Raw genomic sequence first — 16,120 nt, forward strand, 5'->3', positions numbered from 1 at the left:
AACACGGGTGACAGCTGGGCCAAATCCCACTTTGCCCAAGTGCCTGTGCCGCAGATGTTGGAACAAAAACAGGATGACACAGTCTGCCTTATTTTCATCAAGTATGAAAACTCCATTTATTCATGAATCCTGTCTGCAAGTCCCCGGCCTTTCCAGTTATGGGCTAAAGTTGATGTAGAAGCATCCTTTACCCCTTTAGGATTGGAACTAAGCACTCACCCTAGTTCTGGGATCCTGTGATTGGTCGTGACTCAGGTGGAGTCCTGTGTCTTTCTGCATTGTCTACACTAAGCCTAACAATACTTGGAGGGCAGGAGTACACCTGCAGTGTCTTGAATTACACTTGCCTCCCCTGACACCATGTTGGTGCTTGTTTTTGCCTTGAGTCCTCATCCTGTAGCCTGCCTGGTCTCCCCAGAGTCCACCGAGGAGTGGAGCCCCTTCCATCTTTCTCCTCAGTCACCAGATCCTGATCCCTATATCTCTGCTTCTTAAAAAACATTTCTGACCCGGAACAGTTCCTACTTGCTCTCTGGTTAGGTTCAACCTAGTATCTCTCACTGCTGGGTTCTGACTTTCAAACTGGGCCCCTGGCACATATAGAGACTCTTTGCTAGGGCTACCCAGTTGGGTTAGCTCCTGTAAAGGATGCTGTGGTGGGCTGCCAAAATCCTCCTTCAGGACTGAGGCACTCATCCCCCCAGAGGCTGGGAGAGGGGGCAGCTGAAGCCCCTAAATAGTTGTTCTCCTGGAATTACCCTCAGCCTAAGATCACCACCTCATCCAAGATCACATCTTCTCTCCTGGGCAGCATGTATCCGATGACTGGTCAATGCAGGATGAGGGCCTGGCCCCTTTGCCTCAAGGTGGGATAGTCAGAAGGGTGATCCCACCTTCAGAGCTCCTTCCCATCTACTCTTTCACCTGGGCCCCAGACTCGCTCCCCTTCCTAGCCAACCCCAATTGCCAAGCCACCAGTGCGTTTTTTGTCAGAACTCAGCACCAGGGGACAATTTACAGATAAGCAACTACCATTTACATAAACTCAGTCACCTTGAAAAGGATGATGCCACATTATCAGGTCCTCCTTAATTGTTCCTAATGTCTCCTGAATACTCAAGGGTGGGGCTTGAACCCCTCTTACTTTTTTCTTCGGAGTTTAAGAACACAGATAACCTTGGAAGGAGCCAGTTTGTCCAGCTCACTGGCTTGTTAACGAACCCTCAAAATAATGTTAGCTGGAGAATTTCAGAGTCAGGAGGGCTGTCCCCCTCCCCCCTCTTAGTGAAATCCAGGATTTAAAATCCTTTCTCATAAAAACCTATCAATGGGATACATTTGCATTATCAAAGGGTTCTTTGTTCTGCAAAAGGATTCCATGGACGGTTCCTTTAAATAGCAAACTCCCTAGGTGAATGGAAAATACAGTTCCAATTGACACAATCTCTCCTTTTAAAGACAGGTATTGCATGAAGTCAATGACAACTGTAGGTTCCCCACATCCCCTTGGTCTTTAAGAGCTTGGATTGCATCAGGGTTTCCGGGGCAGGACCACCTACTGAAGTGCATGGGCTGAGCAGGGCCAGAGGAAGAGGAGAGCCAGGGAAAAAGTCCTGCACCAAACACAGTCCCCAAAGACTGGGTGGAGTCCTACGTATCTTCTCAGAGCCTTTACCTGTCCTTCTGCCCAGCACAGCAGAAATGAAATATTTTTATTCACTTCCTTCTAATTATTTAGAAAAGCCATCTATATTATCGATTTAAGAAAGCTACAAACATCCATGCATCTTTCACAATTAGTTTATTGCTAGAGCTATACACCCTGAATTTTTATTTATTTATTTATTTAAAAGATTTTATTTATTTATTTGACAGAGAGAGAGAGAGATCACAAGTAGGCAGACAGGCAGGCAGAGGGAGAGGGAGAAGCAGGCTCCCTGCTGAGCACAGAGCCCGATGTGGGGCTCGATCCAGGACCCTGGGATCATGACCTGAGCCGAAGGCAGAGGCTTAACCGTCTGAACCACCCAGGCGTCCCCACCCTGAATTTTTAAATGCTACCAAATCAGAGGGAGGAAAAAAGACAGAAATCAGAGATGCTCAAAGCCTTTTTGCCTAACGAACTCATCAAAATGGGAGGGGAAAGCATTACCTTATTTAACAGAATGTTAATGTTTTTGTATTTATTACATAAGACCTTGATCTAAATTCAACAGAGACTTAAGAATGTCTGTGTTCTTTTCAAGGCTGCTCAGTAATTATAATAAACTTGCTTTCATCTTGGAATGAAATAAAAATGGCTTCCCCCTTTCCAAATGATTTTAAATCATTGCATTTTCAAATGCATTGATCTACTTGGCAACTTCATTACTGGGTATGTCTTCATTTGTTGGCCTCTTGTCTTCCGCATTTACCTACAGGGGGCTGAGATGTCAATGTTACCTGAAATATGAAGTCAGTATAGATGGATACTAATTTGTTAAGTTTTACATCTGAAAATTTGGAATGCTCCTTAAAAATACACCCAGGTGGTTTTGATTGACCACTCCTTTAAACACTTACTGTATTAGACTCAAGGAATCAGAGGAGAGGGCTGCTTGCAAGTGGTTTGGTCCAACCCCTCACTCTATAGACGAAGAATCTTCAGCTAGGAAAAGAGAAATGATTTCCCTGAAACCACGTGGCGATTCTGTGGCAGATCTGAACTAGAACATAGGTCACTTCGTTCCTGGTCCTGTGCTGTGTCCTTCACTAATCAAAGCACATCAGTGCTGTTCCTTTGGAGGTTTTGTTGATACACTTTGCTACACAATCCTCTGGTTCTTGGGTGAAAACTTAGCCTTCTGACAGAACCGTCAGCTTCTGGAGGCCATGTGCTCACAGTCTTAAACTCCAAAGATGCTGCTCAAATTCCTGTTCCTCCATGAGCCTACCAGACTGGGTTGTCTCTCTTTCCCATATCCTCCTCAGCAAGAATGACTACTCAGTTTTTTCCCCGCTGTACTGTTATTTGAGAATTTACCAGTTACCCTGTATGAATGTTTCCTCTGTTCCACTACTGAGCGCCCATTCTCTGGCGGACCCTGCCTTCACAACTGTCTCTTGCTTCCAGCCCCTTTATTCCTTTCCCACTGCCAAATTTCTTGGGCATTCTTTTCTCCACCCCGAATAGTCCTTGACTTGGTTTCCCCTCACCCCACCCTGGGTTTCCCCTAACAGGTCTAGATTAATCTTCCTGATAACTCCCACCATGATACTATCATACTCAGTTATCTTCTGTACCTCCCCTTGGCCTGCCTACTATCTATGCATGTCTCAGCCTGCAGGCCCTCCAAATAAAGGCTCAGACCTCATTTGCTGGTCCTGTCACCCACTATTTCTCTCACATAACCCATACAATAAACTTTTGCTGCCCAATCAGGCAGCCACCAGCCACACATGGCCATTGAGCACTTGAAACATGGCTGGTCCGAATCGAGATGCACTGTAAAGTGTTCCATACATACCAGCTGTCAAAGACTCGGCAAGAAAAAAGGAATATAAAGTATCTCATGAATAACTTTTGTACTGATTACATATTGAAATGATAATATTTTGTACATGTGGATTAAATGAAATATTTCACTGAAATTGATTTCACCTTTTAAAAGCTTTTTAAATGTGGCTATTAGAAAATGAAGATCACACACATGATTGACGTTATATATGTATTTTTAAAGATTTTATTTATTTATTTGAGAGAGAGAGAGAATGAGAGAGAGAGAGAGAGAGCATGATGGGGGGAGGGTCTGAGGGAGAAGCAGACTCCCTGCTCAGCAGGGAGCCTGATGTGGGACTCGATCCCGGGACTCCAGGATCATGACCTGAGCCGAAGGCAGACGCTTAACCCACTGAGCCACCCAGGCGCCTGACGTTATATTTTTGCTGGACCGTGCCACCCTGGACAAATCAGCCTATTGTACTTCCTGAACTTGCCTCTCCCTTTTCTGCCTTCATTCACGCGGTCTCCACCATCTGGCACATCCTCCCGTCTCTGCTGGTCAGCTCCTACCTTTGGTTAAAGGTCTCTCTCTCAGGTGCTCTGTACTTTCCAGAATATGCCACCATCACCAACTGCATATGCTTTCTCTCTGGAAGCAGCATCGTGGGGCAGTGAAGACTACAGACTCTGGAGCCAGAACGCCTGCGTTCAAATCACAGCTTCATTCATAAAAGACTGATGATACTAACTACCCCAGCGATTTTTGAGATTAAATAAGGAAATGTTTATATAATACTAATACAGCATCTAACACAAGATAAGAGCACAGTAAGTACTTCTAACTCACAGCTGCTTACTGTGAAGGATTCAAGCTACCCCAGCTACTTCTAGTGTCAACTCTAACTTCCTTGTCAAGGGGGGGGGGTTTGGTGAGGGTGGGGGCTGATGGGTTCAGAACATTGGGATGGACTCTTCTATTTGTCATGAGTCACGCTTTAATCTATAAAATATCTGTGACTTGTTCCTGACTCTTAACTTTCTACTGATTATAGATACGACAACCGAGAGGGAGGGTAAATACACCCACTTGGTACCTTTCTTTTGGGCTCAGTTATCTCTTACAGGTGTCACCTGATAGCCCTTTTAAGAAATGATAAAGAACAATTTTCCATTAAACGTTACAGTCCTAGAGAACCACTCTGCAGAGCTCTCATTTGCTCACTGACTTTAAAAAGTTCAGTCAGTTGGAACCCTCCCATGGGGAAGTGCAATTTGGGTGACTCTCCCCCAAGACAGACTTCCCAGAGCATCCAAGAAGCTGTGAGGAGCTTATGAATTATACCGTGAACCAAAATTTTCAAGAAGATCCACTGGATAATGGATTTTCCAAGTCATTTGTGCAACAACTAAATTAAAAATATAAAGCCTCCGAGGAATACAGTAAACACATCTAAGCCCTCACTCAAAACCCATTTAAAGTTTTCTAAAGACACAAAGCAAAATAACCCAATCTTTACCCCCTAAACTGAATTCTTCTAGCAATAATATAACATGACAAGAATAACCCTGGTAAATAAAACTACATGTTGAATTCTCCTCAGGGAACATCTGCATCATCTATAATCATTTCTCAAAAGTATTTTTTAGAAACTGAGAATATTATGTTGTCAGGACAGTGACACTGAAGATATGCTTCAGGAAACTCTTTCATTGCAAGCTCCAGTTCCAGACACTTACAAACCTTTTTTTTTTTTTTAAGTGAGCCTGTAAAAGCTGGTTGCAACTGATATACTACATACTTTTAATTAATCTGAGGATGGATTTAAAGTGAGTGAAATGGGGCACCTGGGTGGCTCAATTGGTTAAGCGTCTTCCTTCGGCTCGGGTCAGGGTCCTGGGATCGAATCCTGCATCGGGCTCCCTGCTCAGTAGGGAGTCTGCTTCTCCCTCTGCCCTCACCCCGCTCATGTTCACTCTCTCTCTCTCAAATAAAATCTTAAAAAAAAATGCCTGAAATTATTGGCATGTGTGCCTTCACTTTTCATTAACTCCTCAGCTCTGGTGGACACCAGTTTGTGTGGCTGTCTTGCTCAAAAATGCCCCTTCTTTAGAAGCATCTCATTGTGGGAGCAGTTCATTGATTGTGAGCCTATGCTCTTGCCTTGGGGGTGGGGCCTGAGGCAGTCAGATTCTCTCTCTCTCTCTCTCTCTCTCTCTCTCTCTCTCGGGGATTTCAGACTTGTAATAGACAGGACTCTGTGGAGCTGACTCATTGTAAAGGTGGAATCCAGAGAAATGGGAACTGATCTCTTGCTGCGAAAATGCCAAATGCTTCCTGGATCTTGCCCACATCCTTCTACCTTCCTCCTTATTCGTCTATCAAGTTAACCTCTGATGATTAAATTTGTCAGAGTTGATTTCCGGTGCTTACAAATAAGAAAAGCCTTAACCAGAGCCCCGCCGACCTTTCCTGGGGGAAGTAATGCTCTGTTCCTTTGAGGATCCATAGCGAGGGGTGTGGTAGTCAGTGAGAGAGCAGAAGGCTCTGAATAGTGATTCCCCGGTGGCCTCTCCAAGCTGGTGTCAGAGAGCAGGACTGAGCTTTTGGGAGGACCACACTGGTCTGGCTGCCCCCGTAGAGAGCAAGGCTCAGAGAACTACAGCTCAAGCGATGCCTCCACTGAGGTTTCTTCATTACTCAGACTAGAAGGGCTGGCCCCCTTTTCTGAACTCCTACCAGACTTGGTTTATAACCTTCCCCACCTTCTGCATTTCTCTGCAGTCATCTCTCTCTCCTATGGCTGAAGACTAGAAGCTCTTGGAGGGCAGGGACAGTGTCTACAGATTCTGCACATTGTCCTGTATGCTTCAGTATGTAGTTCCCAGATGGTCTACAGGTCTGCCCTGAAGGTCTTCTGTGTGTCAGCCTGAGCCTTGGGATAGGGAATGGGGAAAAGTAAGGACCCAGAATAGATCAGATGCTCTACCTGGATACACAGGATTAATCCAGTTGAACAATAGAAAACAGCCTCTAATCAGGTGTTAGGTGGCATGTTTGAAAGGCAGCTCAGCCTGGACTGAAAAGACTAGCATATTAGACTCCAGGCAATAATGAGCTCTGCTATTTTGAGATTCTAACTTATTCACCCTCCAGTTTGAGAAGACCTAGTGGGTCATTTTCCTCTAATTAACACCTCTCAGGAACAAAACTATTCCACCAGGCTTGCCCCTTGGATGAGAGGTATTTTCTGTTCAACCTCATACCCCAGCTGTGGGTTTGCAGTCTTCTCTGTACCATCAGATTGTTATAATCACACTTTGTAGTTATGTGAAACCTTTATTTCCCGGTACTTTTGGCTCTGCCAGCTTGGCTCGTTTATCTTCACTACAGTCAGCCCCCCTCAGGGGCAGGGACCATCCTGCCCCTTTTATAGACGGTGCAGAGGTTTTATCACTGGCCCGAACCCATGGTGCAAGTTAGGGGAGGGAGACCTTGTGCTAGAACTCGGATCTGCCCAGTCTTTGTCCTGTTGATCAATTCAGATACTTGGAAGGCTGCCTTGGCCCCTACCTTGTCATACCAGAGCAGCCCTACTCCTGTGGGCTCAGAAATCCTGTCTGTTGTGGCTCCTTAAGTAGAATTAGGAACCCAGGGGTCACCTCATTTCATCAGAGCCAAGGACAAATGTCACAGCAGCGGGGGGTGGGGGGAACCAAAAAAACCTCTTCATTCTGAAAGTTGAGTTTTACTTATAAATTGGGCTTTTCTGAATTTGGCTCAGGTGGCATTAAAGAGCTGTGGCTCAGGACCACACAGAGCACAGCTGTGAGTGGTTTGCTGACTGGGAGGGGATGTCCTCTCCCTGTGAGGCAGAAGCTGGGAGGAAATGAAGCCCATGGAGAGAAGCTGTTAGAAGCTGCCCACCAATTCAGAGAGCCCACCTGCCTGGTGGTGAGGTGGGATTATTTTAATTCTCCTCTTAAAAAAAGAGCCGGTGAGAAATTTGCTAAAATCTGCATTAAATATGATTTTTCGCACACCAAGGGAAGCTCCCAGAACAGAATACATATGCTTCTGTGGAGCCAGCCCCCTTGGGTCTGGAAGTGAGCAGCAGGGTCTCTCTCCACCACCATGACTCACCTGACTTTAAAGTTCCATATGTAAGATTATAGTTACACACTGCCAAGACACCGTCTGGTGCAGCCACTCTGATAGATTACATTTTGGAAGAAAGGCTTTTGGGTCTCATTTCAAGACATGAAAAGAAGCCAAACTGAGAGGCTTGGGAAGAAGATAGAGGAGGGTAAAGGAGAAGAACTCGAGCCCTGAATTAATCTGACTTACTGCTTTTGAAATAAAAAAGAACAAGGCAGGAAAAAAACCCAAGGAATTGTTGCTCTCCAAGGGGGGAGCTGGGTCCTATGCCAAAGGAATTGGTGTGTGAACCTTTTTGGCTCTACACTTCCACTGAGATTTTGGGAACTCTGTTGCTTGCCTTTTTAGTGTTCTGCTAGGGGCCATCATTCACTGTCCCCAAAAGGATGATTTTTAAACTAATAAAATCTGGTCCTTGCAAAGCTTCCCCCACAGAGTCTGTTTATGGGCACAGCCAGGCTTAAGAATTGCCTTAAAGGTGTGGCTGGGAGACTTGAGTCAGAAGTTCAAGATCAACCTCTACCTTGGGCCTTTGCTTTCGTTGGGTGTGTGGGGGCGGTGGTGTTAGGAGCTGGGACATGAGTTTTATGAATTCGGAGATTTTTTTTTTTTTTTTCTGGGTCAGGCCCAGCTGCATGGAAGCTGAGGGCAGGGCCAAGCTGTTGTACTTGCAAGAACTTGGTAGGCTTCTCCATGTCTTGTAAACTCTTACCTTGCACCATGGACTGGGAACCCATTGGTCTCAATCTGGGCTCCTAGGGGATTGTTTTGGTTGGTTTTAATGGATCCTGGGCTGAGGATTGATTTTTCTCTAATAAGTGAGTTAAAATAAACAAATAACAAAAATCAAAGCAGTTTGGATGGGATATACTCATATAGTCTTGCTTCTTTGAAGCTGATACGTTTACTATGCCCGTTCAGAGGATATACTGGAGGTCTGTGAAATCTAGAACCTATATGTTGACACAACACAAAGAACTCCCTCCATGACCCACAGCACCTCCTCATCTCCCTATCCTGTAGGATGGAGATTTTTAAAATGATGTTTAGGTGCAGTACATGATAACTAATATACATTTTTTTTTTTTGCATTGGTTCATTGTTCCTATTCAGCTGTTTACTCAGTTTGATAATCATAATAGTTCAATAACCACTTGAATGTGTGTTGAATGTGTGCTGAATATGAATCATAATACCCATAAAATTCTGGGATTCCTAAGTGGAATAGGATCTCTTCAAGTGGTTGTGGTTCTTACTTTAGCACAGTGATTCAAAACCAAGGGTGGGGGTGGATCTTGCCCCCTATGGGGCATTGGGCAAATGTCTAGAGCCATTTTTGGTTGTCATAATTTGGGAGGGCAGTATGACTGGCATCTAGTAGGTGGAGGCCAGGGATGCTGCTAAACATCTTAGAGTGTACAAAACAGCCCTCCACAATAAACAATTATTTGGCTCCAAATGTCAGTTGTGCTGAGGTTGAGAAACCCTGCTCTAGCAGAAGAGGCTTATTTTGAATAAATGGTTACATTATGGCAGGGTATGTGCAAAAATATAGGTAAGTACAGGGTATCAAAGGATGCCTGTATGGGAGGGAGGAGACATAGGAGAAAACTTCATGGGGAAGTGACTCCAAGTCATGATTTTTACTTAATGTCTTTATAATCAGTTGTCCAAGAATGACTCTGATTGAAAATTTATTAATTAAGAACTATATATTGGGATTTTTTTTAATTTTGTTTTTGCACAACCCTCTGGGTAATGTAAGCAAATGTTTCTGACGATTTTATATTTTCCTTTAAAAAAATTCCCCTAAGAGCCTAGGAGAGACTTAAAAAGCTCAAATCCATTCAGCTTATTCTTTGCCTCTCAGCAGGGAATCTGAATCTACTCTAACCTGGTGTTCTTCCACTGGGACTCTTCTTCCTTTCTCTCTTTCAAGGTTCAGCCCCATAACCCTTTGCACGTGAAGTCTTCCCTTGGAGATTTCAGTCCATAGTAATTGCTTTGTTCTCTGAATTCCTAGACCCTTGTTGCCTCTCTCCTTGGCCACACCACTCTCTTGCGTGTGTTTCTATCTAGATTGTGGACTCCTCGAGGACTGGAACCATGCCCTTCACCTGTACATCCCTCTACAGCATTGAATGCTGTTCTGGACCTGATTTTCACAGAAGGTATGAGAAGAAGAAATACATTCAGCAAAGATGTCAGGAGACTAACATCTTCCTGTAACAATGGATTGATAGATACAGCACATTTTATCCTTCCAAAGACTTTGGATTGTGTCTTATAATAAAGTTTAAAGTTTAATCTCTGTTCAGTAGGCACGACATGCAAAAAATAAATTGCCATTATTATTATTAGCATTTTCTAACTAACAGATTTTTCAGAAGCTATTTCCATATCAAGAAGATCAACCTTTCTGTTGTCATAGAGACAAAGATCTTAATATAACCATGGCAAGGTGAAAAACATTTTTTCCCCCTCTCCTTCCAGTTGTCTGAAACTAATAAGAAAAGGAAAAGGAAATGTTTTAAATCAATTTTTTTCTTTTACTCCCCCCCCCATTAGAATGAATGAACATGTGGGAGGTTATTTTTTGTATCACATTTTAGATTTTAAATACCTAAGTTTTTAATAAAACATGGAAGAGGTAGAAAGATATAAATGATTGAACAGTGCCATTTTCAAAATTTGCAAACAGTAGGCTTGTCAATGACAAACAATCGTAATCCATATTCCTTTTTCCCCCCCTTTAAACCAAATAATGGACTTTAGATGGAAGTCTTACAAGGCAGACCTCCAAGGCCTGGAAGATTAAAATACAAGCTAGCACCTACTGAGAGGCAATGATGAATTCTAAAATGTTGTGCAATAATACTTGGCTCCTCCAACCCCCAGAAACAAGAGTACTGCCCTTCTTTCTGCAGAGTCAGACCCTATGCGTGACTTCGTAAGACCCTATCTCTCTTCTTCTGGTTGCCTTCTTTCATAATTTCAGCTTTTTTTTTGTGGCAAACCTCTGATAATTTGTTATTCATAACATTTTTTTCCTATCTTGTAATTACAGTTTACCATTTCATTCATTCATCGTCAAGGAAAGAGGATTTCAGTATGAAGCTGTTCACTTTTCCTGTCTTCTGCCTCAATGCGAAGTTATACCTTTATCCATCCCCCCAGGACTCAGAAGCATCCCTCTCTCAGATTAACCCTTCCCCTGTGATCTGAGATGATACTCTTCTCCCACTCTCACAGAGATCTTACTCCATTAAATATATTCTCCCCCGGCCCTCCTATCTTCAGTCTGTCCTCCATGCATTCCTTCCCTTATTCCTCTTTGAAGACAAAAACGAACAAAACCTTTTCTCAATCCTGCATATTTTCCATATGTATCAGAGTTTGGGCTTTTAATTTGATCATAGCTGCCTTTTGCAATAAATAGGTATTTTGTATGTGTGTGTGTGTTGGGGGGGCATGAGGAAGGAAAGTATATGGCAAAGGAATTTGAAAGCATACTCTTGCTTTCCACAAGATTATATCCTTCATGGAGAGTAATATCTTGGTTCTCAAACTTTAGCATGCATCAGAACCACTTGGGGAGCTTGTTAAAACACCAGCTGTTGTACCACATCCTCAGAGTTTCTGATTCAGTAGATTGGGGGTGGGCTCAAGAGTGCGCTTTTCTAACATTTCCCAGGTGATGTTAATGGTGCTGGTCTAGGGCCACACTTTGAGTAACATTGCCTTAAAGTAACTACCCTTCTATCCCTTCTTATGTATTTCTCTTGGTATATGGATGGATGTTGAGGTCACTTTATCGTGCCCATAGGGTTCTCGCCTAAAGGAGGATTACCTGATGTTCAGGAAGCCTGACCTTGTGAGGGGCAGCATGCTTGCTGACCTAAGGTGTCTACATGTCTAGAAGATGCTCTTAGTGTGGATGCCAGGATAGTGTGTGCGTGTGCGTGTGTGTGTGTGTGCGTGAATTTAGGAAAGGGTACTTTTCTTACAAAGACAAGCAAATATAAAAACACAGTTAACAGTCTTTGCTACTCAATAGCAAAAGGGGACCTTGGTCAGGTTATTCCAATTCTTTGGACCTCAGTTTCTTGCAGTCTGTATGAAAGTACTGGGCGAGTGAGAAAGGCTGTTAATGGTACAATCATTCATAAGAGCAAGACGGGAGGTTTGTCAGGGAAGGACAAGGGCTGGGACTTGGGAGGCAGCTTCCATGAATTTGTTGATTGATTGAAACCAATTGTCTCAGCATGGTCCTCACCTTCAGGGAATTGAGCTGACAAGATAATTAATGGAAACTAATTAATATAAACCCCTTAATCTTTAAACTGTATCCCTCAACTGCAAACATTGCCTGAAGGCCACTAACTTTCTTTCTTTCTTCTTTCTTTCTTTCTTTCGAATCTCTCTCTCTTTTTTAAGATTTTATGTATTTGTCAGAGAGCGAGAATGAGAGATAGCGAGCACAAGCAGGGGGAGCGGCAGGCAGAGGGAGGGAGACCGGCTCCCCGCTGAGCAAGGAGCCCGATGTGGGGCTCGATCGCAGGACGCTGGGATCATGACCTGAGCCGAAGGCAGACGCTTAACCAACTGAGCCACCCAGGCGCCCCGAGGGAGAGAGAGAATCTTAAGCAGGCTCCATACCCAGTACTGGAGGCCGATGTGGGGCTGGCTCTCTCAACCCTGAGATCATGACTTGAGCCAAAATCAAGAGTGGGATGCTTAACCGACTGAGCCACCCTGGTGCCCCATGATCATCGGCCACTAACTTTTTGAGGGGAGAGGCTCAGCTCCTCAGGAGGAAGGGGAACTCCCTTCATAAAGTGGACTCTTGACTGACTGCTGGGGCCCAAGGAGACATGGGGGATTGCCTCTTTCCTCCCCAAGAATGGAATTTCATCACTGCCAATGGTTAGAATATAACCACAGCCCCCACCAGCCTAGTGCCTTTTGGATACTTTTACAGTACTTTTCTTTCTTTTCTTTTAACAACTTTACTGAGATATAATTCATATGCTGTAATATTCACCCATTTAAAGTGTACAGAATGGTTTTTAGTATGTCTGTGGAGTTGTGCAATCATCACCACAATCTAATTTTAAGCAACTTTTGTTATCCCCAGAAGCCACAGCCATTAGCAGTCACTGGGCCTTCACCCCTACCAGGCAGCTACTAATCTGCTTTCTATCTGGACATTTCATGTAAATAGAATCATATAATGTGTGGTACCTTTTTCTTTTCTTTTTTTGTTAAAGATTTTATTTATTCATGAGAGATAGGGAAAGAGAGAGAGGGGGAGAGAGAGAGAGAGAGAGAGAACAAGCAGGGGGAGGGGCAGAGGGAGAGGGAGAACCAGACACCGCTCCCTTCCACACGGAGCCGGATGCAGGGCTTGATCCCAGGACCCTGAGATCATGACCTGAGCGGAAGGCAGACGTTGGACTGACTGAGCCACCCAGGCGCCCCACTGTGTGGTACCTTTTTCTAAATCGAAGAGAAGAGACCAGGTTGACACTCTGATACACTAGCACTAAAGGCCCTTCGTCTCTCCACCCCATCACGTCAGTAAACAACTTCCTCCACCTGCTTGCTGATGTATGCACTTCTTTTAATCACCTCTGTAAACGGGAGGCCTGGGTGGTGTGTGGGAGGTGTGACAGAAGGCACACCTTGATCAGACAACCGGATAGAACTTCAAGTGCGTCTGGGAAGGGGCAGAGCAGTGGCTCATAAGCTTACTAAGGTGCGCCTGGGCACTGGTTGGGAGAGGCGGCCAGCCAGCAATCCCGGTTGAGTGACTAGGTCACCCCTTGCCATAGGGCGCGCCAACCCATGCCTAGAGGAGCGCAGGGTGCCAGAGGCCACAGTAACCTTCACCGCGCTGGCTGGCGCAAGGGTCAAAGACGGAGACAGCTGCTTTTTGAGAAGCATCACGCCCGGTCCCCTTCCAGCAGCAGCAGGGAGCAGGCCTTACCCCGTGGCTTGTGGGCAATTCCACGCCCCTTGCCACAGCCCCGACGGGGGAAATCGCGGGCCCGGGGTCGCCAGCGGCTGCAGGGTGCGCCCGCAGGCGGGGCCTCCACCCAAGGCGCGGCGCGGGATGGCAAAGACAGTCCCCAAGCTTTGCCTTCTCACCACTTTAAAAGGTGGTGGAATTAGATAGGGCGAAGCCGTTTTCTCCAAGCTTCCAGGTAAAGGGGGCCAAAGAGTAGGGAGACAAGGTGGCCCGGAGCGGGCGAGGGTGCGGGGGCGGGGCGCCGCGTACTCACAGTCGGGTGAGGCCGGCCCGCGGGCCGGGGCAGCGCAGGGCGCCGTCGGGCGGGCAGCGGCAGGGCTCCGGGCAGTGCGCCCCGGGAAGCGCCCGCGGCAGCAGCAGCAACAGCGCCAGCAGCGGCCGCAGTGCCGGCACCCGCCGCCCCATGGCAGGCGAGCGTGAGCGCGGGCTCTGGCGGCCGCGCGGGTGCCCTGGCCAGCCCCGGAGTGCCGCCCGCGCCCCTCTCCCCGCCCCTTGGTCTGCCCACCCCCTCTCCCGCGCCCGCCCGCCGCCCTCGGCTGCTGAGACCGTTGTGCCCCGACCTGGGGTAGTGGCCAGCGACCCCCCCCACCTCCTCCTTTCTGCGGCTTTCCCTGGCCTGCCCTCCAGTTATAGGAAGGGGAGTGTGGTAATGGTGAATGCTTCGGACGAGGGCTGGGGAGTTCTGAATTCTCACCCAGGCCCTGCTGCAACCGAGTGTGAAGTTGAGTGAGATTTGTCGCTTCCAGGAACGAGAATTCTCTTATTTCATCTGTGAGAGGAGCAGACGAATTACTCTACCCCGCGCCGATGCTTTTCCTCTCCTTGGTTCTCAGCCCTAAAACCTTTCTCCTTCTCCCCCACCAACTCCCTCCCCACAAGTAATCTCTGTTCTCTCAACTTCCCAAGTAATTTCTCTGTATTTTTCTTGGTAGTAACCACTTTTTTTCCTTATAGTATAGCTATTTGAGTCTGTTCTCTATCTCCACTATGGATTGTGACGTCCTGGAGAGCAAAATCCAGTTCAGATTTATTTTTCTATCCCCGGCTTCTACATGTTAAGTCTCTAATAAAGATTTGTTGAATGAATGAAAGAGTGATGATAATGTACAGCAACTGCCCCAAGGAGAGGCCCCTTACAGGCTAGACCCTGTGACAGGTGCCCTCCTGCCAGTCATGTCTAAACTTTACAACAAACTCCCCAGGCGTTTGCAGCAAGAAAAATGATGTCGGGAGAGGTTACGTGACTTCCCTGACGTCACACAGTTCTTAAGTAGTGGAAACCTGTTTGAACTTACATCCATCACCCACTTTATCTTACCAGTGCAAAAAATCACTCTGTTATCTGCATATCAAGGATTTAGAAAGGAGACAATTTTATGGTTAACTATGGGAACGCATAATTTCCCCTATTCAGTTTCATCATTAAAACGCTTTTCCTTCCGCCTTTACAATGACTCTGTTTGGACTCTGGAAATCCTGGAAGTCTTGCTGGAAGAGGTGGACTTTGAGAGCCTAGAAGGCGTCTAAGACTCCACAGACAGGAAGTGAAAGAACAGATTTCTTTCTTTCTTATTCTCAAGTCAGACTGACTCAGTCACGAGTATGTAGTCGCTTGTGAGTTTTTTTGCCCAAGGAAGGTAGATTTTTAAAAATTATTATTAAAAAAATGGCTTTCCCCACATTATGCTAGATAGCACGAAAAACAAAGCTTATGCCTATAATACTGTCTTTCTTTTTTGGATCCCTCTCTCCAACTGCTTAGTTGATCTCACCCTTTCATACTTCTGCATATGCTATTCATTTTTAAATTTTTAAAAAAGATTTTATTTATTTATTTGACAGAGAGAGAGACAGTGAGAGAGGGAACACAAGCAGGGGGAGTGGGAGAGGGAGAAGCAGGCCTCCCGCTGAGCAGGGAGCCCAAAGTGATGCGATGTGATTACGAGCTCGACCTGGGATCCTGACCTGAGCTGAAAGCAGATGCTTAACGACTGAGCCACCCATGCGCCCCTGCATATGCTATTCATTTACCTGGAATGATTTTTTTTATTCCTTTCCCATATCCCATTAGTTAAACTCCTGGTTTTCCTTGAAGACTGAGCTCAATGTCATTTTCACTGTAACACCATCTTTGACACAACCTAGCTGAGTTTGTGCTGTGACACCTGATTCTATAGTCTGTAATGTAACACATTGTAATTATGGCTTTAGTTTTCCTTCCCCCGTCTATTGATCTTAACATTGCTTGAACATGTCATAGCTTCTAGCTTCTAGTAGGTGCTCAGTCTATATCTATTGAATAACAGAATGAATAAGTGAAACCCAAGTGCAGACCTCTAGCATATGTTTAGTAAATCATCTGAGAAGAACTTAACAGCCTTGCTTGATTTATTCTCCACCACACTGGATCAATCTGGATAGGTATCAGGTAATTACTCATGACTACTTTGGG

General features: G+C 45.4%; 1 protein-coding gene across 2 annotated transcripts in view; it reads right to left on the bottom strand.

Annotated features, from left to right (window-relative positions):
* LHCGR (luteinizing hormone/choriogonadotropin receptor) overlaps positions 1-14,073 on the bottom strand; it is a 53,716-nt gene extending 39,643 nt beyond the window's left edge. For both annotated transcript variants that reach the window (XM_081833524.1, XM_081833525.1), the window contains exon 1: positions 13,922-14,073. In XM_081833524.1, coding sequence (XP_081689650.1) covers positions 13,922-14,073 — 152 coding nt within the window. The remainder of the gene's footprint in view (positions 1-13,921) is intronic.
* Between the last annotated feature and the right edge of the window lie 2,047 nt (positions 14,074-16,120).

This window comes from Leptonychotes weddellii, chromosome 10 (genome assembly GCF_054177405.1).
Source record: "Leptonychotes weddellii isolate Sample4059 chromosome 10, ASM5417740v2, whole genome shotgun sequence".
Taxonomy (NCBI): Eukaryota; Metazoa; Chordata; class Mammalia; order Carnivora; family Phocidae; genus Leptonychotes; species Leptonychotes weddellii.